General features: G+C 38.2%; 2 protein-coding genes across 4 annotated transcripts in view; both read right to left on the minus strand.

Moving 5' to 3' along the window:
• LOC122976623 (immunoglobulin superfamily member 10-like) overlaps positions 1–2,782 on the minus strand; it is a 106,560-nt gene extending 103,778 nt beyond the window's left edge. Inside the window, exons 1-4 of the mRNA XM_044345204.1 lie at positions 2,521–2,782; positions 1,723–2,031; positions 1,617–1,646; positions 685–1,023 (exon numbers count right to left, since the gene is read on the minus strand). Coding sequence (XP_044201139.1) covers positions 685–1,023; positions 1,617–1,646; positions 1,723–2,031; positions 2,521–2,782 — 940 coding nt within the window. The remainder of the gene's footprint in view (positions 1–684; positions 1,024–1,616; positions 1,647–1,722; positions 2,032–2,520) is intronic.
• A 7,386-nt stretch (positions 2,783–10,168) lies between these two features.
• Positions 10,169–17,242, minus strand: LOC122976334 (insulin receptor substrate 1-like). 3 transcript variants are annotated; one of them, XM_044344766.1, is made up of 6 exons: positions 17,142–17,242; positions 14,458–14,962; positions 13,371–13,620; positions 12,473–12,722; positions 11,756–12,392; positions 10,169–10,978 (listed from the first exon to the last, which is right to left on the minus strand). In XM_044344766.1, the coding sequence occupies exons 2-6, from the start codon at positions 14,937–14,939 to the stop codon at positions 10,552–10,554; spliced, it is 2,046 nt and encodes a 681-aa protein (XP_044200701.1). In that variant the 5' UTR covers positions 14,940–14,962; positions 17,142–17,242; the 3' UTR covers positions 10,169–10,551. The 3 variants fall into 3 exon arrangements, with proteins under 3 accessions (XP_044200701.1, XP_044200702.1, XP_044200700.1); XM_044344767.1 differs by having other exon boundaries at positions 17,092–17,188; XM_044344765.1 differs by lacking the exon at positions 17,142–17,242 and adding an exon at positions 16,868–16,938.
• Positions 17,243–17,311: the final 69 nt, after the last annotated feature.

Here is a 17,311-nt window from a genome sequence, read left to right on the forward strand (position 1 = left end):
ATGTGATATGAAACACTAAACATTCATAAAGCAACTACAGTTTAAATGTGAGTTTTGACTTGAGACAACTTTAATGTTAACTTACTCTTATCAGATCCAGATTCATCATTAAAATCTGAAGAAAGAAAAACAAAAATCTGAATCACAAAGTGATAATTAATTTATGAATCTGTGGTTTTGGAAGTGTTTCTCACCATCAGCAGACGATTGTTTCACCGCAGGAATCGTCTTAAACACCTGAATTCCAGCGACTGAGAGCAGTTGTGCTGCACATCCAACCTGTGTACCGTTTCCATGGAAACCAGACAGCACAGCTGTAGTGGTGACGGTGACTGTACCGTTGGTGTTGGTGACACTGACTGTGCTGTTGTGAGAGAAGTAGAGGTCTTGTTGTAGGACATTCAGAGTTACTGTGGGAGCAGGACGACCTGTGGCCGAGCAGGACACAACTGTCTCTTCAGGAGAGTTTGATTCTCTGATTTGTAGAATGGGTTCATGCAGCTCTGCAAAGACAAAACATGAAAAAAAATACTGTTTCACATGAATTCATTTCTTACAAAGATAAACGCTTTTACATGATTAATGCAGAAAGGTCTTTACAGCTGCACAAATTAGTTGATTAATCGATCGATTTCGGCAGAAATGCCATCAACAATGAAAATAAGTTTCAGGTCTAGTCCTCACCATAGAGTTGGAGGCAGGTTCTGCCTGTCAGAGAACCTTCAGGAAACGTGTTAAACAAACAGAGATAGCAGCCTTCATCCTGCTCCACCACCTCCCTGATAACTATGGAGCCGTCCTGCAGTCCAGCAGCTTTAAACTCCACTTTCCCAAGAAAATCTTCACTCACTCCTTGCTCAAGGTTTCTGTAGCCAACAAAATTCTTCTCCTTCCCCTCAGGTGAAAGTTTCTGCCATGTGACCTGAACAACATCTCTAGACTCCATGAGCTGACAGCCGAGATGGACATCTTCTCCTACTGCTGCCATCACAGTCTGCTGTGTTTGTATCACAGCTGTTAGACCTGCATGGAGGAAAAGAAATATGAGGTTTAAACTGTGTGTGAACTTTAGGTTGATGTGAACATTTCAACAATACGCATGTTGCTTTTTTGTCTTAGTTTGCTGTAAATAAAAATTGTGATCAGCAAGAAACATTCACCTGTCAAACTTTAATTGTGGAAAACAAGAATAAATCAGCAGGATTCAATATTTCTTCTCAAAACATTCACTTTGGGTTAGAGTTAAAAATACACAGGAATCCTCCTTCAATGTCAGCAGAAAAATGACTTCTGTAAATGTACAGACTACTGTAACATCTCTCTTACCTTTTGGAAAGACTCCCAAAACTAAAAAGATTGTCATGACTGCATAGATTCTTTAAGCTCTGTGTTTCCTCTTAATGTCAATAAATTATTACCATATTAACTGTGAGACACTGGTATCACATTCTTATGTTTATGTCTGAGCAGGACAGTGACGACTACAGCAACACAAACAACAACCACTGCTGTGATCAATGCAACAATTAAAATGAAATCTATGACACTAAACATTCATAAAGCAACTACAATTTAAATGTGAATTTTGACTTGAGACAATTTTAAGATTAACTTACTCTGATCGGATCCAGATTCCTCATTAAAACCTGAAAAATTAAACTCAGTCAGAATCATTAAATGATAATCAATTTATAAATCTATGGTTTTGGAAGTGTTTCTCACCATCAGCAGACGATTGCTTCACTGCAGGAATCGTCTTAAACACTTGAATTTCAGGGACTGAGAGCAGTTGTGCTGCACATCCAACCTGTGTGTTGTTTCCATGGAAACCAGATAGCACAGCTGTAGTGGTGACGGTGACTGTACCGTTGGTGTTGGTGACACTGACTGTGTTGTTGTGAGAGAAGTAGAGGTCTTGTTGTGGGACATTCAGAGTTACTGTGGGAGCAGGACGACCTGTGGCCGAGCAGGACACAACTGTCTCTTCAGTAGAGTTTGATTCTCTGATTTGTAGAATGGGTTCATGCAGCTCTGCAAAGACAACACATTGAAAAAATATCACATGAAGCAAGTTGTTACAAAAAATCAACTAGTTTGCTGATTTCCTCTGTTTTATAACATTATAAATCAAATATATTTGAGCTTTAGACTGAATAAAACAAGTGTTTTAAGAAATCTTTGGGTTCTTGGACATTTTGATGAGCAGTTGTCTCTGTTTCCTACATTACATTTCACAAATTGAGGAATTTTATATAATGATAATATAATTTAAATATCATGACCATCATATCTTCTTACATTCGGGAATAAAATTAACTTTTATGACAGTTGGAGGCAAAGTGTGTGAAATGCAGAGTATGTACAACATGCTTTTAGTGGTTTGAAGTATTTGCATTTCATGGCACAATGTCGGCAAGCAGACAATTTAACAGCCATCATTTCTAACTGCCATCAATGTGAAACGAGTTAAAACTGTAATTCACCATGAATATGTCTTCAAAAGTGAAGAAAGGAGCTCACCATAGAGTTGGAGGCAGGTTCTGCCTGTCAGAGAACCATCAGGAAACGTGTTAAACAAACAGAGATAGCAGCCTTCATCCTGATCCATCACCTTCCTGATAACTATGGAGCAGTTCTGCAGTCCAGCAACTTTAAACTCCACTTTCCCAAGAAAATCTTCACTCACACCTTGCTCAAAGTTTCTGTAGCCAACAAAATTCTTCTCCTCTCCATCAGGTGAAAGTTTCTGCCATGTGACCTGAAGAACATCTCTAGACTGCATGAGCTGACAGCTGAGATGGACATCTTCTCCTACTGCTGCCATCACAGTCTGCTGTGTTTGTATCACAGCTGTTAGACCTGCATGGAGGAAAAGAAATATGGGGTTTAAACTGTGTGTGAACTTTAGGTTGATGTGAACATTTTAACATGAATTCTGTTATAAATTGCTAATTAACTGCTCAAAATGATTTATAATGTAATGGTGAAACTGCAACTCAGTGATAAAATATGATTTATTTTGACAAATATAGTTTTGCTTTTCAAAGGTGTTTTCCTTCCAGCTATCACTTTGTACAAATTAAGTCTACAGCGTAGACTGTGTTAATATAATTAAGTGTTAATTAATTGTATGAATAAATTCTAAGTTTAAATTTTAGATTTTAAACTGTTACTTAATAATTACCACATATCGATAACTTCTATATTTGACAGTTGAGATAATGTGTCATGAGTAGTGACATCTGATGAATTAAACTCCTCCGTCCTCGCTGTGAGGAGCTGAGACGCGAATGAGGGACGCGAGGACACACGTTAACATAATGAAAAGCTCCTTGTATCCAGCTGTAACTGCAGCACGAACATGAAGGAAGTTGAACTTTCAGAGATGATTTCTGGGCTAATAATGCAGCAATACATTTAAAAGAGGGCATAACATTGATATATATTTTCATGAATATTGGACATTGCATGTAGAATATCACTTCCTGTTTGCACTAAAGTGATTGGTTGATCAAACTTCTGTCGGAAGACAGAAAAACTCAAAATGGAGAAATGAAAAAAGAAAAAAAGACAACCACATGACTACGTTTAGGAGGACTCCTGATTAAATCACTTAACATATGTGTATTATACAGAATGTGCAAACTGAGAGCTGATGACATGACCAGTATAATAATATGCTTGGATGACAAGGATTGAATTCAAAGGGAGTTTTTTCTTGCCATTGTTGCCAAGTGCTTGATCGTGGGGGAATGTTTGGTCTCTGTAGATAATATTGTAAAGATTATGGTCTAGACCTGCTCAATATAAAAAGTGCCCTGAGATAACTTCTGTTATGATTTGGCACTAAATAAAATTGACTTGACATGGCATAAGAACTCTAATTGGCCTTAAATCAGCTGTAAAAGGAAATGCAAATATATTTTGTATTTAAACTTAAACATTAGAATGTTTAAGACATTTTACATCAACATGAAAATTGTAGTGGACACGAAAAATATTCAATAAAGACTTGAGTTGATATAAAAATGTTGATTTAGCAAATGTGTTTATGAGTATGAATCTTACCATCAGTAGAACATAAGCAGATGAGTAGAGCACAGATAATCAGGAAATGTGAAGAAAACGCCATGACCAGATTACATCCCAGGCAGCGGTGGATGTCAGTGATAACTGACACCAAATACTGAAATCCAAATGTTGAAAATGCAAAATGCTGTGTCTATCAAGGTGCACCATGTACACACTGTAAAGTGTTTGACTTCAGTGGACTTGCTCTTTCCAAATATCCCAGTGTCTAGGTGTAGAGAGACGTCACAGATGGCGCAGTATGAAACGTAGTGAACATTTCCTACGTTCATTGCGCATACACACCTGTCCTCATGTGTCTCTTCTACATTGTTTACAATCCATTGGCACTGCCAGAAATTAGTCACTGAGTGAAAAGTATCCAAGTCATCACTCAGTGATACATAAAGCAAGGGCAACAACTTTGTGTCAGTTCTTTATCACAACTTCTTCCTTGAGAATCTTAATTAATATGTTATAAGCATTGAAGCAATGATCAATCATCTAAGTGCTGTAACAAGTGTGAATTTTAGTTCATTTGTACAGTCCTGCAGTCTTCTGCTAACAGAAGAAATTCACAATATTTTTAACAACAGTCCTGAGAAAAACAGGCCAATGCTTTGGTCGTTTTTTACTAATCAACAACACTTTTATGCTTAATCTATTATAAACAAAAGTGACAGTATTTTCAGACTGTGTCCTTGTGCAGGAGCGTGCAGGCATGTGGTTCACATCCTGCTGTTGGTTTCATGTTATTCCACTAATTGACAGTGAGTGATGGTAACACGGCACCACAGGTAACAATACTCTAAAAAAGGCAGCAGAGAAGACTGTCAGCATGCAAATATGGATGTAAACATTGTACGAGTTGAAATAGTTTTAAAACACAGCTTGCAAATGTTTTATGAGGAAGGAACAGGTATTTAAAGTATAGCAAAATGCTAGAAAAATGACACAAATATAGCAAGTTTAGCTAACTAATATCAAAAACATTGTTTACTGGCCCAGAACTGATAATCAAACATTGAAGCTTCCTCAGTAGTTTATGTTTTGATAGTATGTGAAGAGCATTTACAGGTGGTCATTAAGAAACAGAGTTCAACCAAAAAGGTGCCTGTTCCGTGGTCAAAGGTGGGTTTTTATATGGTTTTTACAATGGCTTCAGATGTGACACATCGTATCAGACCTCTGAGACAATAACTGGTGCAGTGGTATCATGTGGAATCCACAAACCTTCACTTGTTCTCTGTTTGAAGGGTCAAAGGTTTACAATCTCACTTAATGTTATAAAAGTCGATCACTTTTGTCTTGTCAGACACCAAAGCCTAGCAAAACCTCCCTCAGAGTTTATAAGCCTATAAGTCTATAAATGGCCAAATAATCAGTAGGACAACTGCTTATTTCCTTTGACCTGCACAGTAATACAGCTTTAAACGGACTACCTTGATAAAAACACTATGAGAAGGTTAACAAAATTTGTTCATGCACACAATATAATAATTAAAAAGTCACAAACATTAGAGTTTGATCCGAGATTCTTACAATATCAATAAAAGATATAATATATACAAACAGTAATTTACAGTTTATCAATAATTAAAACTGTCATTTACAATTATTTATTGTTATGAAATTCTCGGAGTTTCAGTTTTCACATCCAGATGAAAAAGTTAAATCTGATTATAATCTGTGTTGTAGTTACTGGTTACTTTCAGGGCCACCAGGATTTTACAATGATTGAGGTAATACAACAGAAGTAATGTTCAAATTCCCCCAACATAACACAACCCACCTACACATTTATTGATTAGCCATGAAAATATTGTATTATTATTATATCTTAAGTAATTATGACCTTAATGTTGTTTCTCTATGCTGCAAGTTATGTCATTCAATAAAAAATACTAAATTCATTCTGTTATTTATTTGGTTTTATTTGCACTCAAATTTTCGGATTGACAAAACAATTTTGCCACAAGGTCCATTTAGTAAATGTTGTGGAGCTTTCAACCCTATCACATGGTCTTCATTTCAGATAGAACTTGCACAGTCAGCATTTAAGTGAAGATATTCAAATGTCCATTGTTTTCTGAGCACCTTAAGGACTTCTCATCCACATTGGCTTAACATTTCAGATTGAAAGCTCATTCTTGACCTTTGAAATATCACTTGACAAAACAACTGCTGTTAAGTCCAGCATGTGTAATATGTGTTATGAGTTTGTGTATTACTCCAAAACATTTTTCAGATTGTTTAATTGGTCATTCCAACTAACTAAGACTTATATATCATTATGGTTATACTCACAAATATTTACATCTTCAGTACTCAGGATTATTTTGTTAGAAAACAGTGTTACAGTCATTATCTTGAAGGAACAGATGACACAACTATACAAGATTAACCATTTAAGGTGCTCAGCATTGAAACAGCTTTACAGCTTATTGAGAAAGAGTTTGATACCTGGAGGATGAAACAGTACGCTGATTTGAATAAAGCAGACTGACAGGAATCATATCTGAACCAATAGTCTTCAGCCATCTGCGCAAGTCAAATAAAGTGGATGTCTTCCACAGTTGGTCTTTTTAGCATAAAATTCCCTCTTTGTGTTTCCCTGTTTAGCTGCAGTGGAAGTTTAGTAACAAAAAGACGAACTTTGGTACTAAAAAGACTGTAACATTGAAAGATATCTACTTGATTTGACTCATTTGGACGACTGAAGCCTAATATTTTCTTAAAATAAACTTTTAAATGCATTGTTGCACAGAAGGAGACTTGTGGGTTTTGGCCCCCATCACTTACATTAAAGTGCGTTATGAAGGGATCTTCTAATGGTCAGTATGAACAGGAGGAATGATTACAGCAAGAAAAACATGTGTCAATGTTCATTTGGGACTCTGACTGATGTTTTAGGACAGATCTAAGAACATGTCCTTTAAAGGCAGGGATACCAGAGGTATCAGTGACCCATTAAGCTTTCCCTCTCCATACAGGTAGTGTGACAGTATCACATCTAACACTGTAAAGTAGGAAGTCTTTCACACTGCAAACATGTTACTTGTGAGACAGAGAGGATTGGTTTAAACGGATAGTCCTGAGTGAGTAATTAGTTTTAACTGAACTACAAATTGTCATGGGACAAACACATTGGTAGTGAAACAGAAAAGGTCAGGCACAGACAGACAGGGACAGCTGTAAATTACTAACTGACACAGAAAAACTGTTGGAGTTATGCAGGATCATAATAAAGTATCATGATGGAAAGTAACTAAGTACATTTACTCAAGTATTGTACTTAAGTACTTAATCTTGAGGTACTTCTACTTTACTTGAGTATTTCCATTTGATGCTACTTTTATACTTCCACTCCACTACATTTCAGAGGGAAATAGACCTGTAAACAGAATTTGAGGAGTAAAATCACAAGTTCCCCTTCAGCTCAAAATAAGAAAAATGAATATTAGAATATCGTCTCATGCAACTATAGAGGAAGAGAAATCATTTACGGTGCTCAGCAGTAAAAACTGTTTTACATCAACTCGGAAAGAATAATGTGTGAAAGATGAAAAATTATTCCAATTTGAATAAAGAAAGGGAAGCTCCAACATCTTGTTGTACAATGTGATCTTAAGCAGCAGACACATACTGTAGCTTGTCCTTTCATTTACACCCTCCATGTTCACAGTGTCATGCAGTGATAGTGAAACAGAAAAGGTCAGACAGGGACACTTGTGACAGTTAGTAATTTACAACTTTAAATTATTAACTGAGACAGGAAGACCATTGAAGTTATGCAGGATCATATACTAAAGTACCATGATGGAAATTAACTAAGTACATTTACTAAGGACTGTACTTAAGTACAATTTTCTACATTTCAGAGGGAAATATTGTACTTTCTACTACATTACGTTTATTTGACAGCTTTAGTTGCTTTTCAGAGGAAGATTTGACACAATGGATAATATAACAAGCTTTTAAAATACAACACATTGTTAAAGATTAAACCAGTGGTTTACAACCTTTTTGGCTTTTGATGTCTTACAAAAAGTAGTGTGCAGCCGGGGTCATATTTCAGATGTCTGAGTTGTTAACAGCTCCACCAAATACCAAACACCAAAACCAAAATTTTTCCCTCTAAACTTCTCACATGGTTTCATTTCAATAAATGTTCAAATGATCCAATATTTCACCAAAAATCAAAGATTAGAGAAAAAGTCCAAAAACTGAAAACAGATTTGTGTTTACATTGCTGTATTGATACTTTTACTTAAATAAAGGATCTGAATACTTCTTCCACCACTGCTGAAGTATCAAACCTGTGCAGGAAACTATTCAATTGTCGGTTTAGCAACAGCTAGATTTACTAAGATTTACTAAGACTAAGCTAGATTTAAGAGTTGTTTGGTGAAAAGTCTACATGTCAATAACATATATTGAAGAGAAGAAGACTACACACTGAGCTCCAATGATTTTACTGTACAGCCGACATTTCGGCTGCACTTGGTCTTTACTCAAGGCAATATACAGTATATCATTATGGTTATGCTCACAAATATCTCCCCAATAAGGCTACAAGTAAATCCTGCCACATCTATGACGCAATGAATTAAAAGTCTTACAAAATACTGTAACTGAAGACGGTGAAACAGCTTTACAGCTTATTGAGAAAGAGTTTGATGCCTGGAGGATGAAACACTACACTGATTTGAATAAAGAGTACTCACAGGAATCATATCTCAACCGATATGGCTCACAGCCAGCTCTGTATTCAAGATATGTAAGTAAGTTAAACAAAATATGTAAGTTCATTATTCTGAGAACACGTCTGCATAACTCTGTGACTTCAGACTGTCCCTATATTCAAATTAACATTTCTCCCACAATTCCTCTTTCTTCTTTAGAAACCAGATGATAACTCATTCAGAAGAACTATATCCAAAAGCAATATAAGACACACACAGCAAGTCATGATCAACAAGAATGAAAGAGAAAAACTCTGACAATCAGCCATTTTTAATTATTTTAGAATAATTGGCATTCGACAAAGTCAATATAGTGTTTCCAGCATTTTATTGAGTGCAATGTTTACAGTGTTTAATCCAACTAACCAAGGCTTATAGCGTTATGATTTTGCTCAAATATCACTCCCCATGAAACTGTGTAAGTAAGAAGAAATAGACCTTACACGAAACAGTAATCAAGCTGTGGCAGAATTAAAGCATTTAGAACTTGTCTAATGACATCTGGTGGCATAACTTTGGCAAAACTCTTCTCACATGGTCCCATTTTACTCACAATGTTATCAATTTGTTTAGACCTTGATTATTTATGATCCAATGTTATACCCAGAAGTTTAGTGTCTTGTACTTGTTCAGTAGGAATACTGTTTACATTTAATTTCAGTTTTTAACTTGGTATTTAACATGTGATTTGGATATCTGGATATATTATCTGAATTATGACATCCAATCCATGGATTTTTGCATTTACATCTGGTACTAATGGTGCCTGCAAAATGACCAGATCTCAATATGCTAATTACCTACGCAGGGCTGGCAGACTTGTCAATAGACATGATGTGTCCCAGTTCAAGGAAAGCAATACCAGGAACTCACTTCTAGCAAGGGAAGACTTGTAGCTACTGCTGCTGCTTGTAGCTTTTGCCAGGCTTGCATAAGCTTACAGGAAGAAGCAGAGTTACACAACCTTTCAACTTGCTGGGACAATTTTTCTTTAGTTATGTGTGTTTTTTAGTAATACCGTACAGATCGCATTTATACCTGTCTGAGGTCTGATCACAATGCCTTCTGAGTGCATTTACACCTTGTATTGACAGGTGATTTTCCTTATAGAGATAACATATCTAGATATAGATTGTGTTAATTAAAAGTCCATGTATGTAAATAACTCTATGCATGTGTCTGATTCTTTCTTTGACATATTAAATTGTCTTTGACATTAGTGAGTATCTTGTACGTTATTGTATTTCAGGGACAGAATCAATACATCAGTGTGATTTCCATTTCTGCCAGGACATCCAAAGTTCTACACTGATCTGTATGAACGTGTGAAATGAAGCGCTAAAGAAAAAAAACCCTGCATTCTCGTGACTTTATTGTTTAATTATTTCATATAACAGCGCAACATCTTCAGGTGCTGTGTGGTTTAGGCCCAAAGTCCAGGTTTTATGAAACAAACTGCAACAAAAGAAAAACCAGACAAAAAGTCTGACCGAGTGCATTTACAGACACATATAGGAGACTTAATTTGTCTACAGAGACTACTTCATTCTTCTCAAACATATAATATGCAATTTTGAGACCTTAAAGTCTCACTGACACATTAAATACAATATTTTATATCAGCTCAGTACAGTAAGTTTTACTTTTTGTGGCCAGTGACCGCAGTCACCTGCTGCACCAGAATAAATTAGTAGCTCCAGTTCGGATTATTGGGGAGACATTTAATTATTACACACATTCAGGATCTGTCTTCAGCTTGCAGGCATGAAGGCAGACACAACGACAGTCGGTATCTTCTGACAGCAGATTGTTCTGGTGCAGCCTGCATTCTTCTAGACCGGCTTGAACCAGAGTTTGGACTAGCCTGGACTGGTCTAGAATAGCTTTGTCCATCTGTGAAGAACGGAGTCATCAGTCCAGACCCTTCAACACTCCCCACAGGAGAAGAAGTGACCCTGCTCTGTGATGGGAGTCGTCTGTACTGGGATAATTTCTGCTCCTGCCTTGCATCATCCTGTGGCCGGGCGGAGCAGCTGATGCTCCTCTGTGATTGGCCAGCCTCTGTTTGTGACTGTTGGACTGAAGTCACCAGCCAGTGAGACTGACTGTGCTCATTGGTCTGATGATGTGACGGGTGCAGAGGAGAGTAGCTGTCAGAGGCGGAGCTACAAAAGAGAGAGAGGTAGCGTTTCACAAACTGTAGTCCAAACAATACAGACGGGGTGAACAAAATGAATGTCTTGCATAACTTCTTGGTAAATTTCTATTTGTGGTAAATACTACCAAGTCTCTTTTAGTCTGTGTTGGTAAGAGTTTCATTGTGACTTTTTTCTCTTCCTGTTTTAGCATATGTCATATCTCAGACACCTTTCCCGTTGCAATATTACTAAATTTTGCAGCATGCAACTAATGCACCAGCAATTTACACAGGAACTAATTAATCAGAGCTTCAAAGCCTACTAGTCAATTCAGTTTTATTATGTCCTGAAATCACACACAAAAAAATAAACAGGGGAAAACTATAAAAATAAAATCAGTCATAAGTTAAATACCAAATGGCAGAAAATATCAGTTTTAATACAACTCCAAAAATCACCTGTTTAATATGTATAAGTGACTTCTAAAGGCTGCTTGAGGTAACTAAAGAGGCCAAGCAGGTATGCATCAGTCACTAACACTGTATGATAATATAATTTCTCCAGGGGAAAAGTCCCTAAAACCAAGAGAATATATGCCTAAAACTGGAAAGATTATAAACAGTACTTTGATTCAATTATTGACTGTACTAATTAATGTACTGTCATATGTTTTACTGTAATTAAGTGTAATAAAATTGCATAAGAACTACACAGTATGACAATTATTTATGATTTCAGCATACCAGCATACCAGTATCAACAATTTCAAGTGATTTCAGAATATTACTCCCAACCTTGACTCACCTGTTGAACGATGTATGAAGCAAAGAGGAGGAGGAAGAGTAGGCTGGCCAGCCTAGTTTATGTGGGCTCGCCATGGTCACATAGTCATCCTGAGGCAGCACAGACGAACTGTGGCGGGTCTGTGGTGACATCATCATGTACCCCGGCCCCTCCTGCTCACCTGGCTCCCAGCCCTCCATCCTACAGGGTGTAACACCGCAGTGGTCCCCTGTCACCATGGCAGTCTGGCTGCAGTCGTTTTCCCTCTCTTTGTTGACTGGGAGGTGATGATCCATCCTCATTTCCATGTAGCTGCCAGTCTCAGGCCTGGAGCTCTGGGGGCTGAGATCCAAGGTGAAACTGAGAGTAGATTCACGCTCAGGTTTGTCTGGTTTTAGGGGCTCTAGGTTACATTGAGTTGTACCAGTCTGGATTTCAGAGTTCCTGGGGGGCAGGGCCAGGGAAAAACTGAGAGGTCTCACATTCACCAGCTTGTCTCTGTATTTGGGTCTGCAGCGTTTTGAGGCCATAAGGGTTTGAAGCTGATTGTGGTTGGTGTGGTTGGAGGTTGGTGACCTGCTGAAATCTGGAAGAGCTCGTAGAGCCCTTACTGTCTCCCGAACCATCTCATGAATGTGCTGGGCCAGTGCGGGGTTTCCTGTGCATAAAGAGGAGGGCTCACAGTCCTACCGAAGTGCTGTAATGAGTAGAATTAACACATGCTTTATTTATAGTTACCTTGGTCTCTTGCTTCCATCCAGATCTCTCCAGGCCCGTTCGGTGCCGACCTGCCAAGCTCCAAGAAGAATGAGCCATCCAAGTGGCCAAAGCGCCGAACACTCAGCAAAGGTATCGATACAGACGGCAAATCATTGCACGCGCCCACTCTGATCAAGATGAGAGCTGAAGCTGTGAGGCAGAGCCGGCTCTCCCCCGCCAGGGACTTGGAGCGGCCCAGACCTCTGGGCTTCACTGTGACGGGCCAAACCTTAACAAGAAGGTGAAGGGAGCAGGGGCGAAGATCGGGCAGGGATATGTTTTATATCCAATCAAGAGCTGGTACTTGAAAAGGCTGTTTTAAATTCCGTTGTGAGAGTGCTATTAGCTTTGCAAACACTACAGGAAAGTTTAAGTTGAGTTAAAGTACCGAGCTGCACATTTTGGAATGAGTTGTAAGTTGAAGACAACCAATTAAAGAAGAGTTTCACCAGATTTCATTAAACTTTTTCACAGTTAATTCTGCACAATACAGCTGATTTTCTGTGATTTTTGCAAAAGTAAAACTGTTGATAGACAACTGTTGCCAACTGCTACACCATTGATTTCCTTTCTGTGGTTTCAGTGGTAATGAAAATAGATGTTATTTTAAGAAACATTATATACTGTATGACACAACAGTGCCTTGTTGAATCTGGAATATAGGGGGTAAAATGACCATGATAGTCTTATTGTGAACATATTAAATATATTCTTATTTTTCTAACTGTCAAGGTCAGGGAAGGCAAATTGTATACTAAGATGTCAAGTTCACATCCCAGAACAAAATACCAATAGGAACCTAAAATTTGATTTAAATAAAATGTTCTTTTACAACTACTGCAACCGACAGGAAAAGAAAATACCAATCAGGTCTAACCTCTTTGAAAAAGGCAGCAGGAGGCAGAGTACAATACCCATCATCCTCTTCATCGAACCCTTCTCCATGCTCTTCATCCTTCTGCTCTTCCTCCATCAGTTTCTTAATGGACATGCACCACTCTTCTTGCTCCCGATGGTCCTCCACGACCAACACCATTGTCTGATCCTTGGCATACAACGCCACCGTGTGGCCTTTTCTGGAACTGCCAATGCGGCTCACACCAAGACAACACCTCAGGTAAATCACCCTGGGAAGAGGGAATTAATTCAATTTCATTTTAGATTGTAATGTTTCTGAAGTTACTGTATACATAACCCTTTTCTCACCCTCACCCTAATGAATCAAATGGCTAGTGCTGGACAATAAGCTGTAGCAAGCAGTACTCACTGGCTTTTACTGGGGAAATGTCATGAATGTCACCAGTGTCACCAAGAATCTTATAAGACTACCATGTAGGGCTGATAACTACCGCTAATATTGAATCAGACATCATCCTGTTTAAGAAAACATTTAGAAACTGAGAAAAATCTCACCACCTCCATTCAGAAGCTGTTCTGGAGCTTTCAATCACTCAGTAGATGGAGTTTTCCCAGTTGTCATGGAAAATTGTAGATACTGAAATCTCACATTTTTCTGAGCACTTTAAAGGCTTTTTGTCCATGTTGTGAGATTGAATGTTCATTCTTGGCCTTGAAAACAGTTCGTATTTAACCAACAAGGAAAATAAGTCCTTCAAGTGCTCCGAAAAATAAAATGGAAATTTGGAAATCTGTAATTCCACGACAGCTGGACACACTCAACTCATCTGCTGAGGAAGATCATGTGATACGACTGAAAGCTAGTTCCAGTGCTGCTACTGAATGAATTGTTCTGTCAACTACTTTTACCAAGATCGAGAATAAACATTTGATCTTAAGATATCGAAAATTTTCTCTTATATTTGTGAAGTACAATATGTTTTAAAACAAAGCTCCAGGCATTAAAATCTAGTTTTTCTCCAGAATTGAGAGCATGTTACTGATGGTATGAGTTAATGAGAAGCCCCATTAAAAGCCTTAAAACAGTGAAAGATACTTTTACCAACCCTTGCTTGCTGGACCCAAACAGCGCAGCTTTATTAGCAGACTTCTCCATTGCTGTGAACTTCTCATGGCTCTTGTACCACTCGAGTCGGCTCGGCCCGGTGTGACTTCCTGCCCTCAGGACAAAATATCTTCTGTGGTTTCGCTCCTGCTTCCCCAGGTAACCTTGTTTCACCACGTCGCTCTGCGGCCTGGAGGAGGTCATGAGGGCACCGGCCAGAGGCACCAGAGGGATGGAAGTCTGGCTGGTACAGAAGAGCTCCTCATAGAGACCAGACAAAGGAAGTTCACTCGCCTGCATCCCAGCACGACGGTCCCCTGAGTCTTCATCCTGCTCCGTCTCACGATCACTCCAGGAAAGCCGCGGAGGTGATGCGACTGGCAGCCACGTTTGGGTGGAGCTACGGCAGGGAGACGACAGAGGGGAGCTGGAACCAGGTAGAGACCTACTTTGGTTGTCACACCTGTCCCGTTCCTCAGCCATCTCATTCAGTTCAAGCTGAAAACCTGCCACATGCACACAGAGGAATAAGAGTAAGAAATGAGCATCTGATGAAATTAAAAAGATTCTGAGTTGCCGAAGAGACTGAAACTAAATATGTTTGCTGTAATGAAAACTAAGGAATGGTAATATTTTCAAAACTGCTTATAATATCATTGGGATGTTTGAGATTATTGGCTCGTTTGATGTAACAGATGTAGCTGTTAAGTTGTTTAACTCCAAAAGAAATTTGGGATATTTTTCAATTCAAAAAGTAAATATTTGAATGTGTCTATGCACAAAATGACCAGTGGACGCTTGCAGTACAATCTAATAAAAAAGCAATTAAAACCTCTGTGATAAAGCAGCAGAAATTACTTTAACAATAGTGATACAGGCAGGCAGCTAGCTTTTGGTTCCCATAGAAATCATTTCCTACTGATGTTTGAAACTTGTTTTTTTAGAAAACTTGCCGACAGTCAAATATCACCAACTCATTGCATGACGCAAATGCACTTTACAAACCACTTTAAATGTAAAACATTTGACAACATTAGACAAGTCCAATCTAGTTAGCCTCTTGAAATGCCTCGAGGACAAAGTGCCTTAAGCTGGATGTCGGCAAGTCTGAAGTTGTCCTAATTGCCCCCCCTGCTGGCATCAAAGTAATTACCAACGGTCTTGGCAACCTGATTGTCAAACCTCATTTCAAAATCCTTGGTGTGATATTTACTTCCGCTTTTAAGTTTGACAAGCAAGTTAACGCAGTAGTGAAAGCCAGTTTTTTTTCAGCTTTGTACTATTGCCAAAATCAAGCTGTTTCTCTCTTTAAAAGACCTAAAGAAAGTCATCCACACCTTTTTATCATTCTGCTTGGACTACTGCAACACCCTGCACACTGGGATTAGTCAATTGTCCCTGTCCTGCCTGCAACTGGTCCAGAAGGCCGCAGCCAGGCTCCTGACAGGTACCCGGAAGAGGGCCCATATTACACCTATCCTGGCCTCTCTCCAGGCTCAAAACTTACTTTTATTCACCAGCGTTTGAATCCTCCTGATGTGGCTGATTTTTGGCTTGTGCCTTTCCCCATATGTGTTGTCTGTTTGTGCCTACGAGCTGTGTAACTTGTTGTTTGTGTCGGTGTTTCTTGTATTTGTGATTTAAGCTACCTGCTCTGGTCTGTACAACACTTTGGTCAATGTGGGTTGTTTTTAAATATGCTTTATAAATAAAATTGACTTGACTAGATTAGGAAATAATTTCTTAAAAAGTAAAGTAAAGTAAATTTCTCTAAAAGTGATCATGACATTATGATCTCACAAAACAGCTACAACACTCAACGCCTCTGTTTCACCCAATTGATGAGGCTAATTTGTAATTTCAAATTAGGTATCATCTTCTATGAATCTAATAAATTGACTTTAATATTCACTTTAAGTTCTCTCTCTTTTACCCCACCAGCTCAAAAATTAATATCTCTTATTTATGGGAGAAAATATTGTACTTCATTCTGTAATTTCTTGACCTAAAGCAATATAATTTAAAATTTCATGTATGTCAAATATTCACCTTAAAAAACAAGAGTTTATAGCTGACTTCCTACAACACCAAGCAACATAAAAATAAACTAATTACATATTGATGAAAAGAGTCTGAACAGCTAAATACACCACAGGAATATGTTTCTACAGCTCAAACAATTAGAAATGAAAAAAAAATTAATTGGCATCAATTTTGAATTACTGTTTATTTATTCAACATTTTTTCCTCGACTTTTCTTGATTTTATAGCATTATAACCTTTGGATGTTTGACTGTTGGTCGGGCAAAGTTAGCAAATTACAGATGTCTCCTTGGCATTTGGGAATATTTTCCACCATTTTCTGACAGTTTACAGACGATTTATGGAAAAAAATATTGGCAGATTCATACCAGGAGAAGTAAACATGGTGAACAGCTTGGTGGAAGTTGAGAAAAGCTGGCAGAAGAAAACACTTTTTTCTTCTTTTTTGAGCAATTACTACCTCGAAGATGGAAAGTATCCTGCTATTAAAAACCACGACTGGCTGGTCGAAATTAAGATAATTAGCTAAATTAGCCAGCTATGTCGCCTTTCTCCCACACCGTCCATACACATTTATTCAATTAAAACTCACCTGAATCTGACAGGTATAAACATTACGGCTGAAAATATACAAAGAGTCACCTGCTTTTCATTTCAGGTTGCCTTCAGAAGTCAAACAACACTTTTCAAAATCATTTTCGTCACTTCTTGTTACAAGTATCGATCGTGTCTGCTCTGCTCAGGTGTGCCAATCAATGAGGCCTTCAGGAGCTCCTCGTAAAACCCAGCTCCCTAGTCAGAAAGTCGGACAG

The sequence above is a fragment of the Thunnus albacares genome, chromosome 24 (assembly GCF_914725855.1).
Source record: "Thunnus albacares chromosome 24, fThuAlb1.1, whole genome shotgun sequence".
NCBI classification, from domain to species: domain Eukaryota; kingdom Metazoa; phylum Chordata; class Actinopteri; order Scombriformes; family Scombridae; genus Thunnus; species Thunnus albacares.